This window comes from Heteronotia binoei, chromosome 8 (genome assembly GCF_032191835.1).
Source record: "Heteronotia binoei isolate CCM8104 ecotype False Entrance Well chromosome 8, APGP_CSIRO_Hbin_v1, whole genome shotgun sequence".
In the NCBI taxonomy this organism is placed as follows: Eukaryota; Metazoa; Chordata; class Lepidosauria; order Squamata; family Gekkonidae; genus Heteronotia; species Heteronotia binoei.
This window is the reverse complement of record NC_083230.1, coordinates 115,872,885-115,896,670: the sequence shown is the minus strand read 5'-3', so window position 1 is coordinate 115,896,670 and position 23,786 is coordinate 115,872,885. Positions and strand designations below refer to the sequence as shown.

General features: G+C 46.5%; 1 protein-coding gene across 15 annotated transcripts in view; it reads left to right on the top strand.

Annotated features, from left to right (window-relative positions):
- CELF2 (CUGBP Elav-like family member 2) overlaps window positions 1-23,786 on the top strand; it is a 554,552-nt gene that overhangs the window by 38,167 nt on the left and 492,599 nt on the right. Inside the window, exon 1 of one of the 15 annotated variants that reach the window (XM_060245950.1) lies at window positions 20,196-20,545. The exons of the other annotated variants lie outside the window; for them this stretch is intronic. Within the exon in view, the coding sequence (XP_060101933.1) occupies window positions 20,472-20,545 (74 nt within the window). The 5' untranslated portion in view covers window positions 20,196-20,471. Of the gene's footprint in view, window positions 1-20,195; window positions 20,546-23,786 lie in introns of those variants that run through there. 15 annotated transcript variants of the gene reach the window in all.

The window sequence follows — 23,786 nt, the reverse complement described above, 5'->3', positions numbered from 1 at the left end:
GATGTCTGCGTTTTGTCTCTGAATCTTGCCTAATTGTTTTAGGAAAGACTGAGTTATTACTCAGCAAGCTCAGGAACATTGTGATGAAATCATCCTTTTCATTTGTGTAAAACAGGAAGAGAGAGGAGTTGGAGCCGCAACCCCTGAGATGCTGTAACTTTTTGTGTTTCTTTCCGCTTCCTCCTCCTCCTCTTCCACAAAGCTGAATGCTGCGGGGAAATTTTCATGCCAGCCGCCCTTTCAGCCGACTAATTTTGAGCAGCGTTTACTTCTTCCAATCACTAATTAAGATAACAGCCAGCTCTGTAACAGAGGGGAATAAAATAAAAACCCTCTTATATAGACGTACATGCCACTTGAATCAGACTGGCTGGGCCGAAGAGGGTCTTGTATATTCTTAGTAGGCCTGCCTAAATCCCCCCCCCCTCAAAAAATTGCAACATAGTCAGGGCTTTGTTTTAGAAAAAGCCCAGCCAGAACTCATTTGCATATTAGGCCACACCCCTGATGTCACCATCATTTCACACAGGGCTTTGTTGTAGAGGAAGCCCGGCAGGAACTCATTTGCATATTAGGCCACACCTCCTGATGTCACCATCGTTTCACACAAGGCTTTGTTGTTTAAGGAGCTCACAGGAACTCATTTGCATATTAGGCCACACCCCTTGATGGCACCATCATCCCATGTAGCTCTGTTGTAGAGAAGCCCAGCAGGAACTCATCTGCATATTAGGCCACCGTTGTTTCACACAGGGCTTTGTTGTAGAGAAAGCCCAGCAGGAAGTGTGCGGACTCTTATCTGGGAGAACTGGGTTTGATTCCCCACTCCTTCACTTGCGCCTGCTGGAATGCCCTTGGGTCAGCCATAGCTCTGGCAGAGGTTGTCCTTGAAAGGGCAGCTGCTGTGAGAGTCTCTCAGCCCCACCCACCTCACAGGGTGTTTGTTGTGGGGGAGGAAGATAAAGGAGATTGGGAGCCGCTCTGAGACTCTGAGTGGAGAGCGGAATATAAATCCAATGTCGTCTTCTTCTTCTTCTTCTTCTTCTTCTTCTTCTTCTTCTTCTTCTTCTTCTTCTTCTTCTTCTTCTAACATTAGCACTTGTTTCCAAATCCAAATACCTTTATTGGCATAGAAGTAAAAAGTACAGCATGGCAAAGTTGTGCACAGTTCCAGTTATAAAAACAAGACAACCATCAAGAAGGGGAGCTAGTCTTTTGCTCCCTGATTGTTATGGCAGCCAAAAGGTACTTTGCAACTAGGCTAGTGGTATGGGAACATCAGTCAGATAACAGAAAGAAAACCAACTTTGCCTCAGGTAGTCCATAAAGGTTAGACAGGATAGGTTTGATTATGCAGTCCTGCACTTTCCCTTAGAAATCACAGTGAAGTAAGACATGGGTGACCGTTTCGAGGTGCCTTCCATTACATGGACAGAATCTTTCCTGGTAAGGGATGTTGGCAAACCCCGCAGACAGTACCGCTGAAGGTAAAACATTAAGTCTTCCTAACATAAAAGAGCAGCGTAACTGGGGTGATGTAAGCTGGGAAAGGTAGGCAGCAGGCAACCCATAAATTGGAAATATACCAAATACTAAAGGGGAACATGTTTTATGTTCAGAGAAACAAAGGGACTGTTTCTCAATATCTAAAATCCTCTGTTTCAGAATTCTTAATGCCTGCATTTCACTTAGCATACAGAGGTTGTGTTAGCACTTTTTTATCTTAAAGGTGCTTTCTTTGAATTTCTCCCATGGGATCCAGGGAACTGGGCAAAGGAAGCTCTGGCTCTTTCCCTCCCTCCCGAGGAGACCAGGAGCCTCAGTGGAGAAAATTGAGGTTTTGCTCTGTAGCTCCTGTGCGATTGAGCAAGCCTTGCAAAGCAAGCTGAGATGCAGAAGGAAGCAAGAGAGAGGGAGAAGGAAGCGGATGACAGCCAGTTGCTCGGGGCCATATAGGAGCCCTCCGGGGGCCTGATTCGGCCCCCAAGCTGCATGTTTGACACCCCTGCCCTAGGATGACACTCTAATTACACTGGATCATATGTTGGGTGTGAGGTCGCAAATAAATCCTCTTTTCTGTGCATTAGGGTTGCCCACAACAAATAACCGGGGATGATGACGATGATGATGATGATGATTGAGCAGGAACACCATTCCAGCTGCTTGGTGTAAGGGGGTGTGGCCCGATATGCAAATGAGTTCATGCTGGGCTTTTCTACCAAAAAGTCTTATGCACAACTAGGCTAGATGGCCATCTGACAGCAATGAAGATCCTGTGAATTTAGGGGGAGGTGTTTGTGAGTTTCCTGCACTGTGCAGGGGGTTGGACTAGATGTCCCTGGAGGTCCCTTCCAACTCTATGATTCTATAAAATAATAGTGACACCAGGGGTGTGGCCTAATATGCAAATGAGTTCTTGCTGGGTTTCTTCTACAAAAAGCCCTGCAAGTAGCCTAAATGGGTTCAACGGGGCATTATCTACCTTGTGATATGATTTGCCGCAGTAAGTCAACCGTTCCATTCCATGCATTGCCTCTTGTTAACGGGGCTGGGTGCATTTTTTTGTCTTCCAGGTTGTTGGCCCTCTTAGCGTTCAATTCTTCCTGCTAGAATGGTCTGCCACGGACTCGAACGCTAACAATGCAGATATGTCGGTCTTTGTAAGGAATGGAGCTCGTCTCTTTTTGTTCCCCGGCCAACCTGGCCTCTAATTTGTTTTCTTAGCCCTGCCTCTAATTTTGAAACGGCGAAGGCAAAATGACCTCCGAGGAGCGCGCTGCGCTGTTCGTTGTTAAATAAAGCAATAACCTATGCACTTGTAATGCTTTCGCTATGACCTACTTCCATACTCCTTCACCCTCCTTATAGTATGATTAAAAGCTCCTTTGAAACCACTAGTCCCTCCAGGGATTTTGAGGCCTAGAATGTAACAAACTGCTCAGAAGGCTTAAGTCGGTAAGAGGGGGCTCCTCTACCGCTTCTCCCAGCTGATTCAGATGTAATTAAAAGGGAAATAAATATTGCAAATGAACATAGGTTGCTTGAACAAAAGCTGTCTTTATTTCCCCTCAGTGTTCCTGTCAGATGGGAAAGAGACAGGCAATGGCCAGAGAGTCAGATGCTGGTTTCAAATGAGATTCGGGGTGCGTTTTTGCCTTCCTGAGGAGAAATTCTCTTTGGGGGCTCCTTCTGTTCGCATTTGTCATGGCTGGAATTGACCTCTGTAAAAAGGAGGTCAGGAAACTGGGCCCACGACCTATTTCTTCAGGGAGGAAAAGCCTCGCCCATCTTTCCTCCCATCCCCCAGCCTTCTCTCGGAAAGATAGGAGAAAGACCGTGGAGGGTTAAAACCGGGAGCTGGAGGTTTCTTATTGAAATGAGTATCTTCATTTCTTCATCCTTATTGAGCTCTTGTCCTCTTCAGCTGCGGACTAAGATCTGCCCTTTCCACGGTCACGAGATTTTTTTATTTTGAAATTGAAAGTTAATCCTCCCCGACTCGAGACCAGATTAACTACAGCGGAGGCCTCAGATCAGGAATCAGGTGGCAGTGTCCATCTGGAAAAAGTTGGGATGCTTCCCCCCCCCCCATCCCCTACTTTGTTCTCATATTCTTGCCTGCTCATCACCCCCCCCCCCCGCCCAGGGGTTTGCGTAAGGGGGTATTGTTCAAAAATTGCTGGGAGCCAGTTTGGCGTAATGTGCAGACTCTTATCTGGGAGAACTGGGTTTAATTCCCCACTCCTCCACTTGCAGTTGCTGGAATGGCTTTGGGTCAGTCATAGCTATCACAGAGCTGTCCTTGAAAGGGCAGCTTCTGGGAGAACTCTCTCAGCCCGACCTACTGCACAGGGTATCTGTTGTGGGGGAAGAAGATTAAGGAGTTTATAAGCCGCTCTGAGGCTCTGATTTAGAGAGAACATCGGGGTATAAATCTATGGTCGTCTTCTTCTACTACTTTTAAAAGTAAGCTGATATTCTGGAATGATCCATGACCACGCTTTAGTACCATCCAGCAGTAGTAGGGTATCTTCTGCCCTCAGCTCCCGTTGTGACAACAGGAAAAAAAATAAAAATGGCAGCATAGTGTTCATCACTTCGGGTCACTTGCAAGTTGAGATAGGGTAGCTCTAGGAATTGCCAGAAACACTATGTTTTCCCATAAAGTTTCCAGTGATTCCTAGAGCTACCCATTGCCACTTCTAACAGTGATGTCAGCTTGCCTCCTATGCCACCTCCTCCCCATGTCCCCGCAGCAAACCCTCCCACTGGTTGCTTGGCAACCCTAACCGGTGCCTATTTAGAAGTGTTTTGTTCATTCCTATGTGGGGGTTGTTTTCTTTCCTCATGGGCATCAAAATGGTGGACTGCAGCTCGAGACGCCTCAAAGAAAAAGATTGCAGTGCAAAAATCAGTAAAGAACAAGCAGGCAGCACCATAATGACATGCAAAGAGATTTTGGGTATATCCAATGTGATTTTTTTTTTTTAATTTAACAAAACCAACTTGTGCTGTTGATGGATCTAACCAAGTGTCCATCCAGTCCAGCATCCTATTTCCTGAAATAATCAACCACATTCCTCCCACATAAAGACCTACAAGCAGGATCCCGAGGCCAGACATTTCCCCTATTGTTGCCCACATCTAGCAGTTGCCGGGGGTGGAATTCCAGCAGGAGTTCCTTTGCAGATTAGGCCACACACCCCTGATGCAGCCAATCCTCCAAGAGTTTACAAGGCTCTTTTTGTAAGCAATCAGAGGATTGGCTGCATCAGGGGTGTGTGGACTAATATGCAAAGGAGCTCCAGCTAGAATTCGAGCCCTGGCAGTTGGTATTCAAAAGTACACCGCCTCTGAAGATGAAAGTCCCATTTGAGCTTCATAGCCAATAGCCATTGATTTTTTTTTTGGGGGGGGGGGTATGTGTGTGTGTGTGTGAAGTGGCATAAAGCTGCTCCCCATAAAGCTGGTTATGGCACCCCTGTGAATTAAACGACACCATTGCATCCTCCAAAACGTCCTTATCGTTTAGAGCCTTGCTCAAGTTTTGCAAACTGAGGGTCGTGGTAGCTTCCTTTATACATCCCATCAGTGTTCCCTTCAATCTGAGTTAGTGTATTTTCTAGCCTCTGGCTCACACATTTTTGTCTTAGATCAGGAAAAAAATGGCCTCAGAGCAAACTGATTTATGCAGTAGCTCACAACTTTAGTGCAAGTAGCTCATGAAGTAAAATTTTGGCTCACAGTACCCCACAGCTTAGAGGGAGTATTGCATCTTATGCTGAGTTATCCTCTTTTCCGTCTGCCTTCCGCTTTCCTTAGCATAATTGTCTTTTTCCAGTGACTCTTCTCTTCTTATAATGTGACCAACGTACAATAGCTTTGGTCTAGTCCTTTCTGATTTTAGTGACAGCTCAGGCTTGATTTGATCCCGCCAATTTGTCTTTTTGGTAGTCCACGGTACCTGTAAAATTCTCCTCCAAACACCACATTTCAAAGGAATCGACCATCTTCCTGTCAGCTTTCTTCATTATCTTCCATTAGCCTGTCTTTTGGTGAGAATATATCCCATCTGGTGGCAATGGATTCCCTAAGTTAATTATACGTTCTATGAAGAAGTTCTTTCTTGACGCTGTTCTGAATAAATGCCATTGTGTGAGGCCCAACTACTTGAAGGACAGAGTTCTCTTTATCCACAATCTCCACCCCATGCATAATTTTAGAAGGCTCTGTGGTTACTCCCCCGCTTAACCATTTCTGCAAACTGAAAAATCCCAACTGTTTTAACCATTCCTTGTGGAGAAGGTACTTCAACAATTCAGTCTTTCGGGTGGCCCACTCTTAGGGTTGCCAAGTCCAATTCAAGAAATATCTGGGGACTTTGGGGGTGGAGCCAGGAGACTTTGGGGGTGGAGCCAGGAGACATTAGGGGTGGAGCCTAGATCAAGGCTGTGACAAGCATAATTGAACTCCAAAGGGAGTTCAATTCCTTCCTTCCATAGGAAATAATGAAGGATAGGGGCTCATAGAATTGGACCCCCTGGTCCAAACTTTTTGAAACTTGGGGGGTATTTTGGGGAGAGGCACTAGATGCTATACTGAAAATTTGGTGCCTCTAAACCAAAAAAACAGCCCCCCCCAGAGCCCCAGATACCCGCGGATCAATTCTCCATGATTTTCTATGGGAATAAATCTCCATAGGGAATAATAGAATTCCCAGCAGACATTACCCTCCCCTCCCCCCGCTTTCTGATGACCCTGAAGCGGGGGGAGGGTCTCCAAACTGGGGGATCCCCTGCCCCCACCTGGAGATTGGCAACCCTACCCACTCTGGTACCTTTCCCAGCTCCGTGATTTTTTTTAAAGCTTTTGAAAGTTCCTTTTAGTTAAAAAGAAAAAAAAAGAATTTGGAAAACTCAAATGGGATTGTGGGTCTAGTTTTTCAGCCCCGTGGATAGTGTTGCCAGCCTCCAGGGGGCACCTGGAGATCTCCAGCTATTACAGTTTGATCTCTAGATTATCAAGATCAGTTGCTCCATAGAAAATGGCAGCTTTGGAGGGTGGGCTTTATGGCACTCTACACTGCTGAGGTCCCACCCCTCCCCCAATCTCTAGGTATTTCCAGGGTGGTTTTTTTGTAGAATAAGCCCAGTAGGAACTCATTTGCATATTAGACCACACCCCTGATGTCACCATTGGTCTATGGTCTAACATGCAAATAGTGTCTACAAAGAAGTCCAGCAGGAATTCATTTGCATGTTATAATAATAATAATAATAATAATAAATTTTATTTCTATCCCGCCCTCCCCACCTTAGCGGGCTCAGGGCGGCTAACAGCATATTACAAAACATACAGTGATATTATAAAAACATTTAAATCCAACAATATAAAACATCAACAATAAAACTACTAACATTAAAAACCAGTTCAATGATATAATTATTCTGCGGTGTGAATCTTCAGACCGCATTGGCGGCTCCTTAATTCTTGATCTTCCTAACAGTCCGGATGTGCCAGTTTAAAAAGGACGGTCTTGCAGGCCCTGCGGAACTGCTCAAGGTTCCGCAGGGCCCGCACCTCCTCGGGGAGTCGGTTCCACAGAGTAGGAGCCGCACTCGAGAATGCCCGTACTCTGGTGCTCTGATGTTTAATCTCCTTCGGCCCGGGGATGGTCATCAGATTTTTCCCGACTGACCTCAGTGCTCTCTGGGGTTCGTATGGGGAAAGACGGTCCCTCAGGTAGGTGGGTCCTCGGCCATATAAGGCTTTAAAGGTAACGACCAACACTTTGTACTGGACTCGGTATATAATTGGCAGCCAGTGCAGGCCACACCCCCTGCACTGTTAGGCCACACCCCCTGATGCCAAGCCAGCCAGAACTGTTTTCATGTGCATTCCTGCTCAAAAAAAAAGCCATGGGTATTTCCCAACCCAGAACTGGCATCCCTATCTGTGAATCTCAGTCACAGATACCTGGGACCTTTCGTTGAGAAGAAAAGGAGGACGTGGAAGAGGAGGGGTTGGTTTTATACCCTGCTTTTCTCTATCTTAAGGAGTCTCAAAGTGGCTTACAATCTCCTTTCTCTCCCCACAACAGGCAATTTGTGAGGTAGATGGGAGAGATCTGAACATACCGTGGCAGGCCCAAAGTCACTCAGCTGGCTTCCTGTGGAGGCTCCACCCCAAAATCTCCAGGTATTTCCCAATCTAGAGCCAGGCAACCATGGTCACACTCCACCATTTCGGTTCTCCCAGTTTGTGCACCGTAGGCTGAGAGAGATGGATTGACCCCAAATTGCCCAGACAGCGTTGTGGCTGAACCAGAGGTTGTGAACGTGAAATTCAGTGAATCTGTAGTCTGGCACTCTGACCACTGTCCCATGCTGCTTGTTGTTGATAAGTAACTGGCGATGCTCTAATGCACATTTTTGCAAGTGGAAAAACAACAGCTGTTTTTGCCTCGGTGTTAAGCCTGATAATATTTCACAAACATCCTGAGTTTAGAAATTCTAAAAATAAAAAAAAAAGTATCATTTGGGGGGAGGGAAGTTTTTATTATCTCTCAGAGGAGAGAGGCGTAGTTCCCCTCCTACACAGTTTTGGTGCCATCAGACACGTGTTTGTTATCTCTGGTTCTGGAGATAATAAAAGACATTTACTTTGAAGCAGAGAGATCCCTCTGCCGTTATAAAACGCACTTCCCAAAAAAGCCAGCATGGTACAGTGATTAAGAGCAGCAGACTCTAATCTGGAGGGCTGGGTTTGATTCCCCACTCCTCCACACGCAGCCAGCTGGATGATCTTGGGTCAGTCATGGTTCTCTTAGAGCTCCGTCAGCCGCACCATACCTCACAGAGTGTCTGTTGTGGGGAGAGGAAGGGAAGGAGATTGTAAGTCTTCTTCCGAAGCTTCAGGTAGTGAAAAGCGGGGTATAAAAACCAACTCTTCTTTATCTGTAACTGCAGGCCTTGAATTCAGCAGGAGCTCACAGGAGCACAGCTCCTGAACCTTTCCGTGGGTTCCCTCTCCTCCTCCCCACGTACCTTGTCCATTGAATAGGAGGTGCAGCTGCATAACAATCCCTGGATGAGGAGAGCGGGCAGCCAGCCAGCCACCAGGGCCTCTGCCACACCCCCAGCAGCCCTCATTAACCTCTGCAGAAGCCCACGCCACCCTTTCTCCACTTCTTATGTGATTTTGGGAGGTGGGTGGCTTGCTGGTCTTTTGACTGTGGGGGAGGGGGCCAAAGGGAGCCCCAGATGAGCGAGATCTGCTTGAGCTGGCTGGATCTCTAGCAGGCCTTGATTGCTTGGGGCTCTCCTTTCTTGCGTCGGGTTGCTTTTGGCTGGTGGGGGGGGTGCAGCATATGCTAATGAGATATGCTAATGAGCTCCACCACCATTTTTTTAACAAAACAAGCCCTGTGTAACTGCATTCTGGTATCACATACAAACCCCAGTTTGATCATTAAGAGAAGAAACCCTGTTTCCCCCCCCCCCCGGCAGCCTTTCCCAAATCATAGAGTTTTCATTCCCCAGAGAGGCCTGGAGAGCTCCCAGAATCACAACTGATCTGCAGACCGCCGTTCCCCTGGAGGAAATGGCAGCTATGGAGAGTAAGACTCTGCTGTCATACCCTGCTGAGGCCCCTCCCCAAACCCCACATTTCCCAAGCTCCACCCCCAAAATCTCCGGGAATTTCTCAACTTGGAATTGCCAACTCTACCAAATCAGGCCAGCAGCCGCAAGGGTTTAACTCGTTCATTTGTGTGGCTGATCACTGTGTCATAATTATCAGAATAAGCCGACATTTTTAAGGGCAGGCTGTTCTAGGCACCTGGCCAAAGGCTGCTTTCGTTGGGCAGATCCTCCCTGTCTTGAAACGCGGCCGGCGATTCTGGTGGTCTTGTTTATCCTTGCCGGCAGATATCCTGGGCTGAGAGAAACCAAGCTTCATCACCCTCCCATGATGCACTATAAGCCATAATAGCGTTGCCAATCCCCAGGTGGGGACAGGGGACCTCCGGTTTGGAGACCTTCCATCCACTTCAGGGTCATCAGAAAGCAGGGGGGAGGGGGGGGAGGAAAATGTCTGCTGGGCACTCCATTATGGCCTATGGAGACCGATTCACATAGGGTACACTGGAGAATTGATCTGTGGATATCTGGGGCTGTAAAGGAGTTGTTTTTTGAGGTAGAGGAACCATATCTGCACCATAGCATCCAGCGCCTCTCTTCAAAATACCCTCCAAAAGCCCTGCTGGATCAGACCAGTGGTCCGTTTAGTCTAGCATCCTAAGAACTTCAGAAAAGCCCTGCTGGATCAGACCAGTGGTCCATCTAGTCCAGCATCCTACGAACATCAGAAGAGCCCTGCTGGATCAGACCAGTGATCGATCTAGTCCAGCATCCTACGAACATCAGAAGAGCCCTGCTGATCAGACCAGTGGTCCATCTAGTCCAGCATCTAAGAACTTCAGAAAAGCCCTGCTGGATCAGACCAGTGGTCCATCTAGTCCAGCATCCTAAGAACATCAGAAGAGCCCTGCTGGATCAGACAGTGGTCCATTTAGTCCAGCATCCTAAGAACTTCAGAAAAGCCCTGCTGGATCAAACCAGTGGTCCATCTAGTCCAGCATCCTAAGAACATCAGAAGAGCCCTGCTGGATCAGAGCAGTAGTCCATCTAGTCTAGCATCCTGAGAACACAAGAAGAGCCCTGCTGGATAAGACCAGTGGTCCGTTTAGTCTAGCATCCTAAGAACTTCAGAAAAGCCCTGCTGGATCAGACCAGTGGTCCATCTAGTCCAGCATCCTACGAACATCAGAAGAGCCCTGCTGGATCAGACCAGTGGTCTATCTAGTCCAGCATCCTACGAACATCAGAAGAGCCCTGCTGGATCAGACCAGTGGTCCATCTAGTCCAGCATCCTAAGAACATCAGAAGAGCCCTGCTGGATCAGACCAGTGGTCCATCTAGTCCAGCATCCTAAGAAACTTCAGAAAAGCCCTGCTGGATCAGACCAGTGGTCCATCTAGTCCAGCATCCTAAGAACATCAGAAGAGCCCCTGCTGGATCAGACCAGTGGTCCATCTAGTCTAGCATCCTGAGAACACAAGAAGAGCCCTGCTGGATAAGACCAGTGGTACATCTAGTCCAGCATCCTAAGAACACAAGAAGAGCCCTACTGGATCAAACCAGTGGTCAATTTAGGCCAGAATCCTGAGAACATCAGAAGAGCCCTGCTGGGTTAGACCAGTGGTCCACCTACTCCAGCTTCCTAAGAATGCAAGAAGAGTCCTGCTGGATCAGAACAGTGGTCCAACTAGTCCAGCATCCCCAGGGGATGAAGAGTGGGCAGAGCCTCAGCCAATAGAAGTTTTTTGGGATGATACAACTGTGCACTTTATTTTGGTGTGGTGGTTAAGTGTGCGGACTCTCATCTGGGAGAACCAGGTTTGATTTCCCACTCTTCCACTTGCAGCTGCTGGAATGGCCTTGGGTCACCCCTAGCCCTAGCAGAGTTGTCTGAGGAGAGCCCTCTCCAGCCCCACCCACCTCACAGGGTGTCTGTTGTGCGGGAGGAAGATAAAGGAGATTGTGAGCCACTCTGAGATTTTTGAGTGGAAGGCAGGATATAAATCCAATGTTGTCTTCTTGTTATTACTGTATTGCAATATATAATGAAATAATCATACAACTCACAGCCCAGTTGCTAACAGGCCACAGACCGGTACCGGTCGATGGCCCAGAGGTTGGTGATCCCTGTTCTAGTGTAGTATCTCGGCACAGGATTGCAGTGTTACGAATGAGACGTTGTCATTATTTTTAAGTGCTGTTGTGGAAATGCTAAGCACGCTTGCTGTCTAATAAGTCTCATGGAACCCATGGGACTTGCTTCTGAATGAGCACATTTATTAGGGCCGGACAAATTTCACCTTTTCTAGTCTGAGATTGTATTAGTTTTGTTTTGTAGATTATAACAATCAATGAAGGAATCTGTTGAAGGAGGCATTGGCTTTCAAAAACTGTTGCCCTGAATATCTTGTTGATCTTGGAGAGCCAGTTTGGTATAGCGGTTAAGTGTGCAGACTCTTATCTAGGAGAACCAGGTTTGATTCCCCACTCCTCCACTTGCACCTGCTAGCATGGCCTTGGGTCAGCCGTAGCTCTGGCAGAGGTTGTCCTTGAAAGGGCAGCTGCTGTGAGAGTCCTCTCAGCCCCACCACACCTCACAGGGTGTCTGTTGTGGGGAGGAAGGTAAAGGAGATTGTGAGCCATTCTGAGACTCTTTGGAGTGGAGGGCGGGATATAAATCCAATATCTTCATCTATCTCACAGGGTGTCTGTTGTGGGGGGGGAGGAAGGTAAAGGAGATTGTGAGCCGCTCTGAACTCTTCGGAGTGGAGGGCAGGATATAAATCCAATACCTTCATCTACCTCACAGGGTGTCTGTTGTGGGGGAGGAAGGTAAAGGAAATTGTGAGCCATTCTGAGACTCTTCAGAGTGGAAGGCGGGATATAAATCCAATATCTTCATCTACCTCACAGGGTGTCTGTTGTGGGGGGGGGGTGGTAAAGGAGATTGTGAGCCGCTCTGAGACTCTTTGGAGTGGAGGGCGGGATATAAATCCAATATCTTCATCTACCTCACATGGTGTCTGTTGTGGTGGGGGAGGGGGTAAAGGAGATTGTGAGCCCCTCGGAGACTCTTTGGCGTGGAGGGCGGGATATAAATCCAATATCTTCATCTTCCTCATAGGGTGTCTGTTGTGGGGGGGGAGGAAGGTAAAGGAGATTGTGAGCCCCTCAGACACTCTGTGGAGTGGAGGGCGGGATATAAATCCAATATCTTCATCTAGCTCACAGGGTGTCTGTTGTGGGGGGGGGGGGGTGGTAAAGGAGATTGTGAGTCGCTCTGAGACTCTTTGGAGTGGAGGGCGGGATATAAATCCAATATCTTCATCTACCTCACATGGTGTCTGTTGTGGTGGGGGAGGGGGTAAAGGAGATTGTGAGCCCCTCGGAGACTCTTTGGCGTGGAGGGCGGGATATAAATCCAATATCTTCATCTTCCTCATAGGGTGTCTGTTGTGGGGGGGAGGAAGGTAAAGGAGATTGTGAGCCACTCTGAGACTCTGTGGAGTGGAGGGCGGGATATAAATCCAATATCTTCATCTACCTCACAGGGTGTCTGTTGTGGGGGGGAGGAAGGTAAAGGAGATTGAGAGCCACTCTGAGACTCTTTGGAGTGGAGGGTGGAATATAAATCCAGTATCTTCTTGTTCTTTGGGTTCCATGTTTCGTGGGAACCAAATCGTCTCACAAAACACGCTTACCCCCTCATGCCAGCGTAGCCCTGCCTCAATCAGCGAATTAAAGGCGAAATTGTCCTCCATGAAGCTAAGCTGATGTCAAGGAGATCTAGCCTAACCTTCACCCTGTGGACAGGTTGTTTGTTCATTGTTGCCGGGAGAAAGCGTTCATTTCTATGATTCTGTGATGTCATCGTCTTGGATGACAACAGCCTTGTAAGGTAGCTTGGGCTGAGGGGGGGAAAAAAAAAGCCATTGGCCCATTGTTACCTGGGGAGCTTCATGTCTAGCCTTGTCTAACCACTTTACCACACTAGTCGCATAGCTGGTGCTTCCAGGTCATAGTCCGCATTTCGCATTTGCCTCCAGCAAAGGCAGGGTTGCCAGCTCGAGGTTGGGAAATTCCTGGAGGTTTGGAGGGTGAAGTTTGGGGAGGCTGGGGCTTGGGGCGGGAAAGGACCACAGCTTGGTATAATGGCATAGAGTCCGCCCTCCAAATCAGGGGTGTCGGACTCTTGTGTTTTGACGGCCGGATCTGACATAAATGAGAACTGGTTGGGCTGAGCCATGCCAGGCCATGTGTGTACCTATTTAAGATTAGGTAGCAGAGATACAATTTTTATAAAGAACACAGACAAACCCAAATATATATATATTTTAAAAAAACTTAAACCATGCTTGAAACGTTAGCACTCGTTGGTCTTAAAGATGCTTTCTTTGCATTTCTCCGTGGGAAGCAGGGAAATGGGCAAAGGCAGCTCTGACTCTTTCCTTCCTTCCCCAGGGAACTGGGGGGGGAGTCTCAGCCAATAGAAGAAAGAGGGGCTTGGCTCAGTAGCTCTGCTGTGCAACTGAGAGAGCCTAGCAAAGCAAGCTATCCCTCTCCCCCCTTCCTCCCCCAAGGGAGGAGCCTCAGCCAATGGAGAAAATAAAGGTTTTGCTCTGTAGCTCCTGTGCAATGGAGCAAGCCTTGCAAAGAAAGCCGTGATGCAGAAGGAAGCAAGTTATAGGGAGAAGGAAGCAGATGACAGCCAGTTGCTCAGGGGCTGATAGGAGCCCTGCAGGGGCCTGATTTGGCCCCCGAACTGCATGTTTGACACTCCTGCTCCAAATGATGTAGTTTCTTTTTGGGCAAAATTATAGAGAGGGCTGTGGCGTTGCAGTTACGGGGTTTCCTGGATGACGTTTCCACCTTAGATCCATACCAATCCGGCTTCCGCCTGGGTTACGGGACAGAGACAGTGTTGGTCGCCCTCATAGATGACCTCCGGCGACATCTGGATCGAGGCGGCTCGGTGGTATTGCTGTTGTTAGACCTATCGGCTGCGTTCGATATGGTCGACCATCGGCTGCTGACCCGCCGCCTCGCCGACGCAGGAATTCGGGGGCTAGCCTTACAGCGGCTTTCCTCCTTCCTTGAGGGTCGGGGACAAAGGGTGGCGATTGAAGGAGAGCTGTCCCAGAGACACCTACTTAATTGTGGGGTGCCTCAGGGGGCAGTTCTCTCCCCAATGTTGTTTAACATCTTCATGCGCCCCCTTGTCCAGATTGCCCTGAGGCATGGACTGGGTTGCCATCAGTACGCTGATGACACCCAGCTCTATCTATTGATGGGTGGCCGGACTGATGAAGTCTCTATAAACCTGGACCGGGCGTTGCAAGCCGTGGCAGGTTGGCTTAGGCTGAGTGGGCTGAGGCTGAATCCAGCGAAGACAGAGGTCCTTTGCATAGGTCGCGGTGGGCTGGGAGAAGAGATCTCCCTACCAGCCTTTGACGGTGGGTCACTGATACCAGTGCGCAGGGTCAAGAGCTTGGGAGTACTACTGGAGCCTTCCTTGACAATGGAGGCCTAGATAGCAGCCACTGCTAAATCCGCCTTTTTCCATCTTAGGAGGGCGAGGCAGCTGGCCCCCTTCCTCGAACGTAGCGACCTGGCAACAGTGATCCATGCAACGGTCACCTCGAGGTTGGACTACTGTAATGCCCTCTACATGGGGCTGCCCCTGTACCAAACTCGGAAACTGCAGCTAGTGCAGAATGCAGCAGCCAGGCTGTTAGTGGGACTACCTCGGTGGGAACATGTACGGCCTATGCTGCGGGAGCTGCACTGGCTGCCAATTGTATACCGAGTTCGATACAAGGTGCTGGTTATTACCTTTAAAGCCCTATATGGCTGAGGACCTGCCTACCTTAGGGACCGCCTCTCTCCATATGTTCCCCAGAGAGCACTGAGATCTAGTTCTCAAAATCTTCTAAAAATCCCTGGACCAAGGGAGGCCAAGCTAAAAACAACGAGGGAGCAGGCCTTCTCGATAATGGCTCCCCAATGGTGGAATCAGCTGCCAGAGGAGGTGCGAGCCCTGCGGGACCTCAATCAGATCCGCAGGGCTTGTAAAACCGCCCTCTTCCAACTTGCTTTTAAGGTGGAATCCTGGTAATGACATCTAGCCATCTTTATATATATGTACTGAACTGTAGCACCTTCAATTTATACTGGTTTTTAATTAATTTATTTAATTTAGTTTATGAATCTGTAATTTAATTGTATTTTAACTGTATTTTATTGTAATCATGGTATGTACCATGTCCAGTGAGCCGCCCTGAGCCTGCCTCGGCGGGGAGGGCGGGATATAAATAAAAATTTATTATTATTATTATTATTCAGGGGAACTGATCTTTGTAGTCTGGAGTTTAGTAGTAATTCTGGGAGATCTCAAGGTCCCGCCTGGAAGTTGGCATCCACTAAGTGAAGGAGAATCTGCCAATGCTTCAGGCAATATAAGAGCTGAGTGTCTCTTACAGACTCGTATGCGACCACGAATTCCACCAGCATGGCCTTTGATGTAGGATGTTCTGGCTTTCGCCATTTGTGTAAGAACAGATCAGCTAAGCCTCATTGGTTTCAGTGTACTCTTCGTTGAGGGTTGGCGCATGCAGCTCCGGTTAATGGCTCACTGTGTTTAACGCAAAACCGGTGACTGAAAGAAAGAATCAGACACCACTGGAAACATAATGCTTTGCATACGTTCTGGTCTTTATAAATGCAATTAGCTGAAATATGAGAGAGATGAAATCATACATGTGTTGGCTGCATGTGGTTGTGAGGGCCTTTTATGGTTAGAACTTCCTCCTGCAGCAGTGCATGGTGCCGACTCACTCGTGCACTCTTCCCTCAGATCTCCTGTGGAGCCCGCCTTTCTCTTTGACATCTTTCGATTTACCCCTTAGTCCCCAATGCCCACCCCTGGAGAGGGACCATCATTGGCAGAGCATCTGCTTAGCATGCAGAAGATCCCATGTTCAATCCCCGACAGTTGACATGATAGAGGTTTACAAGATTATGCATGGGATAGAGAAGGTAGAGAAAGAAGTTCTTTTCTCCCTTTCTCACAATACAAGAACTCATGGCTACTCAATGAAATTGCTGAGCAGTCAGGTTAGAATGGATAAAAGGAAGCCCTTCTTCACCCAAAGGGTGATTAACACATGGAATTCACTGCCACAGGAGGAGGTGGTGGCTGCAAGCATAGACAGCTTCAAGAGGGGATTGGATAAACATCTGGAGCAGAGGTCCATCAGTGGTTATTAGCCACAGCGTGTTGTTGGAACTCTCTGTCTGGGGCAGTGATGCTCTGTAATCTTGATGCTTGGGGGCGGGCAACAGTGGGAGGGCTTCTGGTGTCCTGGCCCTACTGATGGCGCCTGTGGATTTTTTGGCCGCTATGTGACAGAGTGTTGGACTGGATGGGCCATTTGCCTGATCCAACATGGCTTCTCTTATGTGACACAGAGTGTTGGACTGGATGGGCCACTGGCCTGATCCAACATGGCTTCTCTTATGTTCTTATGTGACACAGAGTGTTGGGCTGGATGGGCCACTGGCCTGATCCAACATGGCTTCTCTTATGTTCTTATGTGACACAGAGTGTTGGACTGGATGGGCCATTAGCCTGATCCAACTTGGCTTCTCTTATGTTCTTATGTGACACAGAGTGTTGGACTGGATTGGCCACTGGCCTGATCCAACATGGCTTCTCTTATGTTTTTATGTGACACAGAGTGTTGGACTGGATGGGCCATTAGCCTGATCCAACTTGGCTTCTCTTATGTTCTTATGTGACATAGTGTTGGGCTGGATGGGCCATTGGTCTGATCCAATATGGCTTCTCTTGTGTTCTTATGTGACACAGAGTGTTGGACTGGATGGGCCATTGGCCTGATCCAACATGGCTTCTCTTACGTTCTTATGGGATCTCTAGTTAAAAGGACCAGTAGATGGTGTGAAAGACCTCTGCCAGAGACGCTGGAGAACTGCTGCCATGCTGAGTAGACAGTACTGACCCTGATGGACCAAAGGGACGGCCTGATTCAGTGTTAGGCAGCTTTACGTATGTTCATGTGTGTATGAAATAAAGACTGCCAAGGATATACCCTGCGTTTGCCTATCCTCAGCCTTGGCCAGTTGCTTCTTTCCACTCGTTTTGCAATTTTCTAAGCTGTTGAAATTCATGTTACGAGCCGCTTGGGTGAGTGACCTGCCTTTGTTCCTTAGGTTAGTCTGCGGAAGCCTCACACACATGGATGGTGTAATATAAATAAATAATGGGGGAGCAATACAAAGATGGTATTGGCATTTAAGGTTTGATAAAAGCAGCATCGACCTTTTTCACCTTTATTTGTCAGTAGTTATGCATTCCCCCCCCCCCTCCGGAAAAGGGCAATCCTGGCACAGGAGAAAACTTGGACAATGGTGGGTTCAGAGAGCCAGTTTCGTGTAGTGGTTGAGTGCGCGGACTCTTATCTGGGAGAACCGGGTTTGATTCCCCACTCCTCCACTTGCTGCTGCTGGAATGGTCTTGGGTCAGCCATAGCTCTGGCAGAGGTTGTCCTTGAAAGGGCAGCTGCTGTAAGAGCTCTCTCAGCCCCACCCACCTCACAGGGTGTCTGTTGGGGGAGGAGATAAAAAGGAGATTGTGACTGCTCTGAAACGCTGAGATTCAGACTACAAAGTGGGATATAAATCTAATATAATCTTCTTTTTCTTCTTCTTCTTCTTCTTCATCTTCTTCTTCTCCTTCTTCATAACAAGGCCACACTGTTCTTCTAAAGAGTTTGGCATGTCAGTTTTATTCCTAAAGCAACCGTCGGTTACAAGCTCACTTAAATATAATATATTGCTCATGGAAAATGGGTATTGGAAAACATCCCTGTCTCTTGAAATTATTGAACACTAGCGAACATGGGTGGTGGGAACCTGCTATTCCATTCTCCCCCCCCCCCCCGCAGCTGATTTTTTTAATGGGTGCCATGTTCCTTCTCTTTCTTGACCCTTGCTGTCCTCTGCATCAGTGGCCCTCACTGTGACTCCATCTGATTGGCTATGGCAACTCACTTGATTTTGTTTACCAGCATCCTTGAAGGCATCCTCCCATCAGATCCGGGATTGTCACATCAAAACAAAAGGATGCCTCACTGCTCTGAAACTATGTGAACATTTGGTGGGTTTGAGTATTTTTTTTCGGGAAACTTTTGGCTGTATTGAGCATTCCAATTTTGACATTTGCGAGTATCCAAAGAAAGGATAGTCTATAGCACAATAATATTTATTAGATACGAGCCTTCCTTCCTTCCTTCCTTCCTTCCTTCCTTCCTTCCTTCCTTCCTTCCTTCCTTCCTTCCTTCCTTCCTTCCTTCCTTCCTTCCTTCCTTCCTTCCTTCCTTCCTCCCTTCTACCCTCTTTCCCTTCCCCATCTATTTTCCACCCTCCCCCATCTATTTTTCTTCCTTCCTTCCTTTTTTGTCAGTGGTTTTGGTATTGGACGTTTGTATAATGTAACCATAAGTGATTTTTAAATGTAATTTATATGTGAGTTACATTTTCACTTTATGATTTTTATGTGCATTGGGTGCAGTGCTGATTCATTGAGGTACAAATAACATTAAAAATCAATGCAAGGAGATGAAAAATGGCACAATTTTTTTTTTTTAAATCACAAGTCCAAGTCACACAAGACAGTTATGAGATCAGAATGGGGGGTTGTGGGTCAAAATGGGACGGTCATGAATTTGGAATTGTCCCGGAAAATCTTTCTGCAGGGGAAAGAATGCGGCATGGTTAGCGTTGTACTGTATTTTAGTTTGAACAGATACTCTTCTCGATAACGCCGAATTTATTTGTAAGATCAGCAATGCAATATTTTAAGTTAATGAAAAAGATGAAAACAGTAAGTGTCGCATTTGTTTTTTCGGCTGAAGTTTTCACAGCACCTCAGAACCGTCTTCTCGTCTTTGGAACCGTGAATTGCGTGTTCTGAATCAACGAACGGTTGTTTGATGAAAAGTAAAAATGCTTTTATTAGTAGTATTGTCCTTTCATTATGTTTGGACTAGTGGACTGCTGTGAGGAAGACCTCTGCCATAAAATGACCCCTGCCTTAGTGAAAGTGCCTTATTTGTTATAACGACTGGTATAAGATTGCTTCGTAGTGAAAATTCCGAGGGATTTGGGATCAGGGTTATGAATCGACACTGAGGTCTCATGAATTCTGGCCCATAAATATATAAATCCTGAGATGGTCGTTAATTACAGACCCACCTCTTGTCCGCATACTTCAGTTTCCATTTCCTAGTGCCTGACTTTCTCCCCTTGGCACACACCACTGTGTTCAGACCAAAGGATAAATATACTCAGATGTCAGAACATGGAATGATTATACCCAGTTTGCTAGCAGTGCTGATTTATTCACGTGGTGCTTAATTGCCTTCATACCTGAGTGCCTTTCTTTATCTATATGTATTTGAGGAGCTTGAAAGAGGAAAACCCCGATGACAGCCATTAAAACCATCTCATCTATTAATTTGCTAACTAGGTGTTTCTCTTTGCCTTATATCGATGACAGCTATTGAATTTGCTGGGTGATTGTAAACCAACTGGCTTCCAGTTTTAAAAACTCTTTTTGTGTGTGTGTGGAGGGGATGAAATCTATTCCTGGAAATCTCATTGCAACCAGTACAAGTGAATTTGGGTTCAGCAGAGGGAAAGTGTGGTAGAGTGGTGATAGGGGGAGATAAAAATCTCAAACTGTGTTTATTGTCTGAAATATAGCAGCGGGATACTTTATAAAATCTCAGACCAGCGAGACAAAGCAGGGCTGGAAACCCAGAAGAAACAGTTTCAGGAAGTTGAAATGCATTAAGGATTAATTGATTGATTAATTGATTTATATATATATATATATATTTTAAAAGCCTTCCTGCACATCCATCGTCCGGTTCATTCCGAGAGCCTCTGCCCGGAGCCACAGGGGTTAAATTCTAGCTGCAGTGGGAAAGGAGCTCCGCCTCTTGTTTCAGCACCTGGCGCTCTATAGACAGTTGCCTCAGCAGTAGATTTCAGAGGGGATTGGAGGAAAACAAGAGGGGGAGAGAATGTGACAACTGCCGACTCTGACTGCCGCCTCGGGGAGGCCTCCTCTTGCACCTGTCTCTGCCTGTCTCTTGGCCAGCACAGTTGTTGAATCAGACAAGCAGAGAAACATTCTTATTTGGCAGACCAGAACGGTGTGCACAGGGGGGAGAGTGTAAGAAAGAGAGAGAGAGAGAGAGAGAGAGGGGAAAAAAGAGACCCAGAAAGAGAGAGAGAGAGAGAGAGAACATGACTTCTTCATTCAAGCTGGATTTTCTGCCGGAGATGATGGTCGATAGCCGTTTGCTAGTTTCTGACAGAATGTAAGTACCCGTTCGCTTTGCCCCGACAGCATCCCAAATCTCAGTCTGAGCTTTCGGCAGCCGGGGGTATTGACTGGGTTGTCTTTTCCTAGAGGTTTTTGGAACAAAAAAAAAACATTCAGGGTTTGTCTTGGAGAGGTTGACTGGCTTGCTGTTGGAAGTATCTGAGTAAAGATAGATTCCCTTCTTTGTTGCTTGCAAATTCTTTTGTGGTCTGTAGTTTATATTTTGCAAATTCTTTTGTGGTCTGTAGTTTATTCCCCCCCCCCCTTTCCCTCATGCTTTTCTTGGTCCTCCTCTCCGAAAAGCCGTCCTCTGTTTTGATCAGGAGCAGTCTCGACCAGGAATGCTGGTTATAAAGATAGATGGGGAGGAAAAGAGAGTGTGATTAATATTCTGCTTAGGTCATGTGGAAAAAGGCATGCAAGCCCGGCAGGCATAATAAGTGTCCACCCTTAATAAGCAGTGGAAATTCCTATACAGATATTTGGTCTTCTGCGCCGAATCTCAACTCACTTGGGGCGTGTGTGGTGTAAGCTGTTCCTATTGTGAACGAATATTCACTTACCGGTAAAATTCGTCGCCAAGACAAACTGTATTGAAATGTGTTGAATGAAAGGCTGTTAATTCGGTCGGTTCGGAGGGTGCTGGCGAATGAATGGTAAATGCAGTGTTAATTCTGGGGAAGACGATTCTTGTGCATGGGGACGAAAGGCTAGCAAGATTGATTGGACAGGGCTTGCGTGCTGGAATTTCAAGACGGGGAGCATATTCAGTTAATTCTCTGTCTTTCCCATTCAACTGAAAGTTTCTATTGGTTTATCATCGGCTGAAGCCAGGCATTGCCAGGAACCGTGTATTTTGGGTGCTCTAAGAAAGACAGAGAAAAATGTGAGTTCACAAAAGGCAAACTAAAAGGTAGATGAAAAAAAGGAACAAACTAAAACATTATTTGGGCTAAGGAAGCCGTTGGAAATGTTGATTCTATTACAATGCTGATTCTTGCAATGAGAAATGAGAAAAGCCAATTGCAGTACTGGTTGTGTGATTTTAGTCAAAGTTGTGTTTTGAGGTATAAATCTTAATGAAACTTTGTATGCAGTCCTCAAACTATCATTTCTGAATATATCTCCCCCTGCCCCAAGATGTGTTCTGATGTTGGTCACATTGTAAAACTCATTCAGAGTTGTAACATCCAATTCTTCCCCCTCTCCCCAAGTAAATGGTTCCTTGAGGCCATTAGATTTCCCCCCACCCCCCGTTGACCACAAAGCGATTGAGAAGAGCTATTCATGAAATAGCCATCTGCTTCAGCAGCTGAGGATTAATACATTTATTGAGAAGCGTGTGGGTGAAGGGGTCATATCTTATAGGGCGACCCTTTCTGTTATAAGCATTGTGGGTAACATAGTTTACAACTGACCTGCTCCATTGTCCCGTTGTTGATCATCCTGAGTTTTAGATCCTCGACTTTCTTATTGGGTATGATAAATGGATTAAAATGGTTATTGTACTTGACCCAACGTCTCAATATTTTGTGCACTAGCAATTTGTGTGTATGTGTGTGTGTGCTTGTATTGCTTATTAATATATTACATTGCATGTAGATGATTGATGCTTTCAAACAGTTCTTGAGAAGGTCTGTTAACACACAACTGTTTATGAACGCTCATCTCCACTTTTTCTTTATGCAGCCTCCCTGCCAGCCCCGTAATCGGTAATACACACAAACTCGTACACATTTTGGAATTCTAGTCACCGTTAGCCAAATCTCATGGTGCCTTAGCTCTTCATGTTGACGGAAAATGTATCCTCAACTTACCCATTACAGGTTGACAACCATGTCAATGCCTTGATACCTTCCTTGGGGGGGAATTCCCTCCCCCCTTGCTTGCATAGCAACACTGTTGTTCCACGGCAGTAGTTATTTTCTTTTTTGTTTAATTGATTTTTGGACCACCAGAGGACCAAGATGCCTCTGCTTGGAAATGATGTGGAATTATATTTAGAAAGGCTTTGATGAATTGCTTCCTATTCAGCATGGGTTTCCCCCCCCCCCCTTCCCCGTTAAGAAATATGAGCTGTATCAGCAGTAAGTCTTGTATATTGTCTGTCTTAGTGATTGCGTTATGAGATCCCATCACAATGCAGAAATGGGACTTAGCAGATAGTCTAAATAGCTGTAAAGATTGATGCTTTCCAGGGATTGCTCACCCTGCATGTGCAATTAAATGCAGAATGCTAGGTTGGTTTCGGCTGGGACGGGGACAGGTGGGGGGAAGGAAGGATGGATGGATGGATGCATGTCCGGTTCTTAAATAAGAATGCGCAACCTCTCTCGTTCTCTCAAATAGAAAGCAATTGCATCAAGACACCCTTTTCCCCAGAAGCATAGGGCAGGGAGGGAATGTGGATGTGTGAAACCTTTGGGACTTTTTCACTGCTGATGAGCAAACAGCTGAAAGACCTTTATTACCCATGAAGGGACATTTCTAATATGAGCATGCCGATCCTATCAGGTAGTCGATCCCAGATGCCTCAAGGAATGTCACTAACATATCCAACCATTTTAATCCTTCTGGTGTAACTCGCTCAATGGGCTGCTTAAAGTTTTAACAAAGGACATAATCCACTAGGGAGTCTCCGTTGAAATTAATGGGAAAACTCCCAGAGCACTTCTCAAGGGGTCATGCCCCTAAGCTTCGAACTTCATACTATAGGATAACCAATTGTCTATGTTGTGTTTGTTTAGGGTTTTTATTTGCAAGAAGGGCGTTGATGCTTGTAAATAGCTGTATGTATCATGTGTGCAAGTTTCTGAGTCTTTTCTACTTTTAGAATAAAGGTTCTCCTTTAAGGGTGCTTTATTAAGGCTTTTCTTGGTTTTCCCTGCGGAAAATGGATATTTTCAGTTCCTCAGCCCTCAATATTGTTAGCAAGCATTCCTTGCATTTCTGGATTGCCTTTATTGTTATTATCTTCAATGCCATCAGCCTTAAATATGCATTATCACTTATCATCCGCTGCAATCTGCCGTTCAGATCTTCAGCAACAATAATAACAGTAACAAAAATGCCCCAGGTATTGTAGATAATTTGTGAACTGATATTTTGTGCTTCCAAGTGAATAACGTCTGTGTTGGTTTTTATGCTTAATACATAGCAAACATTGTTTAGATGACGTTATACTTTGATCCTTATAGTTGACTTCTGACAACCCGATTCTCAAGGTGTGGTGTCAC